Source organism: Rasamsonia emersonii (assembly GCF_000968595.1).
Source record: "Rasamsonia emersonii CBS 393.64 chromosome Unknown ctg1118621762250, whole genome shotgun sequence".
NCBI lineage: Eukaryota > Fungi > Ascomycota > Eurotiomycetes > Eurotiales > Trichocomaceae > Rasamsonia > Rasamsonia emersonii.
In genome coordinates, this window is record NW_013562599.1 from 1 (window position 1) to 2,580 (window position 2,580).

General features: G+C 51.9%; 5 protein-coding genes across 5 annotated transcripts; 2 read left to right on the forward strand and 3 right to left on the reverse strand.

The window, feature by feature from the left end:
• Positions 1-164: 164 nt before the first annotated feature.
• Positions 165-479, forward strand: T310_9889 (uncharacterized protein; the record flags this gene model as incomplete). Its single annotated transcript, XM_013467662.1, has 1 exon — positions 165-479. A coding segment is annotated over one exon (315 nt), but the record flags the coding sequence as incomplete, so codon positions are not given.
• T310_9890 (uncharacterized protein) lies at positions 227-502 on the reverse strand (the record flags this gene model as incomplete). Its single annotated transcript, XM_013467663.1, has 1 exon — positions 227-502. A coding segment is annotated over one exon (276 nt), but the record flags the coding sequence as incomplete, so codon positions are not given.
• Positions 503-704: 202 nt separating this feature from the next.
• On the reverse strand, positions 705-1,025 carry T310_9894 (Uncharacterized protein; the record flags this gene model as incomplete). The annotated part of the gene is made up of 1 exon (XM_013467664.1): positions 705-1,025. A coding segment is annotated over one exon (321 nt), but the record flags the coding sequence as incomplete, so codon positions are not given.
• Positions 1,026-1,162: 137 nt separating this feature from the next.
• On the forward strand, positions 1,163-1,447 carry T310_9896 (uncharacterized protein; the record flags this gene model as incomplete). Its single annotated transcript, XM_013467665.1, has 1 exon — positions 1,163-1,447. A coding segment is annotated over one exon (285 nt), but the record flags the coding sequence as incomplete, so codon positions are not given.
• Positions 1,237-1,743, reverse strand: T310_9898 (Iron-sulfur protein subunit of succinate dehydrogenase Sdh2; the record flags this gene model as incomplete). Its single annotated transcript, XM_013467666.1, has 1 exon — positions 1,237-1,743. A coding segment is annotated over one exon (507 nt), but the record flags the coding sequence as incomplete, so codon positions are not given.
• Between the last annotated feature and the right edge of the window lie 837 nt (positions 1,744-2,580).

A 2,580-nucleotide genomic window follows, 5' to 3' on the forward strand; every position in this document is an offset into this window, starting at 1 on the left:
ATTCTACTGTTACTAAGATACTTACTTGGGGTCAGTAAGACTTCTTACTACTAGTGGTATACTTCGGTATAGCTCTAGTAGGCGTTGCCTCTGACCTAGTCGTTGTCATTCATTCATCTGACTTACCTTTATCGTGTCCCTGTGAGACCCCTTTATACTTGTGAAAGGTCGTTCGAGGAAGAGCCCTTCGCCAGGTAGTCCGCTGTCTCGAGAGAGGAGACCCGGGTCAGTTAGACCGTCGCGTGCTCGTGAACGACACAGAGTCAGGAAGACTCCTTGATCCTTCCCTAACCACCATTGTTAAGTATCGACGACTACGGTTGGACCCAGCGCGTAACAAAAGGATGGATGGATGGAAGGATGTTGCCAATATTTGCTTGGCTTCTAGTCTATTGATACTCGATTGGTGTCTACGGAGCAGACTATTCTTGAATTCATCCGTTGAATGGAAATTCCGTCTGGTCTGGAGCCGATTATGATGACAAAGATGACGATAATGCTGTTATGCGAGTCTATACTATGTAAGGACGAGGGAAGGATCCGGGAAGGTAAACTGTGCAATCAGATTACAATCTGCTACGCATACAAATAACGCTTTGGTATAGAATGCTATCAGGTTCAGATATATAGATGTTTCATTTACAGTACAACACAACAAAGGAAAAGCCCAGTCAAGTCAGGTGCAGTGCAATTCGGAAAATCTATTACAACGCCAGCATCTTCTTGATCTCCGCAATCGCCTTGCCCGGGTTCAGTCCCTTCGGGCACGTCCGCGAGCAGTTCAGGATCGTGTGGCATCGGTACACGCTCATGCTGTTGTTCAGCATCTGCTTGCGCTCTTCCTTCTTCTCGTCCCGAGAGTCCGCCAGCCACCGGTACGACTGCAGCAGAATCGCCGGTCCCAGGTACTCTTCGCTGTTCCACCAGTACGACGGGCACGACGTCGAGCAGCACGCGCACAGAATGCACTCATACAGACCGTCCAGCTTCCGGCGCTCCTCTGGGGATTGACGGTTCTCCAGGCCCTACGGCGGGTCAGAACGGAAATCGCATCGACAGAAAAAGATACTTACGTCTGGCGACTTGGTCTCCCGCTGCAGGTACGGCTTGATCGACTTGTACTGCTTGTAGAAGTGGGTCAGGTCAGGAACCAGGTCCTTGACCACATACATGTGCGGCAGAGGGTAGATGCGAGAAGCCTTGGAGGTGTCGGTGGGAATCCGGCCTTGCGATCCGTCAGCATCCATCCATCACAACGCCACAAACCATTTTCGTGTACATACACAGACAAGCCAGCGTGTTGACTCCGTCAATGTTCATCGCGCAGCTCCCGCAGATGCCCTCTCGGCAGCTGCGGCGGAAGGTCAGGGTCGGGTCGATCTCGTTCTTGATTCGGATCAGCGCATCCAGCATCATAGGACCCGTCTTGTTCAGATCCAACTGGTAGGTCTGCATGCGAGGCTTCTCCGTCGGACGGTCGGGGTCCCATCGGTAGATGTGGAAGGTCTTGATCCGAGGCTGTTTCGACGGCGCGGGCTCGTTCACATTCGAGGTCTGCGATTCAGGGACAGGCTTGGTGCTGGCCGAGGCGGCCTCAGTGACCTTGGAGATAGGGTCGACGGTGGCATAGGACCGCGCAAACACCGAGGGCGCGGTCAAGAACGGCCGGGAGGAGGCCAGCAGGCGCGAGGAGGATCGAAGAGCGGCCATTGTGGGCAGCAGACGAGAGGCAGCCGCAATAACTCAGTGAAGAGCGCGGCAGGCAATGGCTATGAGGAGTGGAGAGGTGATGACGAGGTAGAGATTGCGATGAAACAGACGCCAGTGGTGAAGTTGAGTTGCAGAGGGTCGCCTGCTTGTTAGCCTAAAGCCTCGCCCTAGTAACCTCGGGACGGCCGTTCGGCAGTGGCTGACTCAGCGGCGCCCGCCAATCAGGCGCGCTCTAATTCCAAGCGTCGGAGACTCACGGCACAACGGATGCACGTGAGCTCCCAGTGGCCGGTATCAATCAGCATCGTCTGGAGCATATCAATAGAACGTTGCTAGTCTGGTAATAATAATCGAGCTTCCTTACGTCCATCTGGAGTGCTGGTTCTGGCGAAACCCTCGTCCCATTCCAGCAGTTCCTTCCCTCCGGAGTTTAACCAAGTCAATTGCCGACAGCCAGTCACAATGCAGCAAATTCCATCAAGTGATTTGTCTGGTATCTGCTTATGTAATGACTTAGTCATCTGTTTGGTTAGTTAAGTTAACTAGTTAACGTAATCAACCACCGAGCGACGAATACCACCGAGCGACGAATTTTCGCCGCACCCACTATAATTTTGAAGCTTTTCAACCACCAATACAATTAAATTAGACTATCTAGTAGTTGAATATATAGCTATTTATTAGGACAATTCCTTATGGTATGTCCAATAGTCCCACAGCCACTGCAGCGTTGTGGAGCTCGCCGTTGAGGCATAGGTGTAGGCTCATCAAGCTTCTCATTAAGCTGCGTATCAAGCTGCTGAATGCGATTTTGGCCTTTCTTGTACAGAGTAAAAGGTATCATTACCTAGAATAGCACGCCTTCTTGCC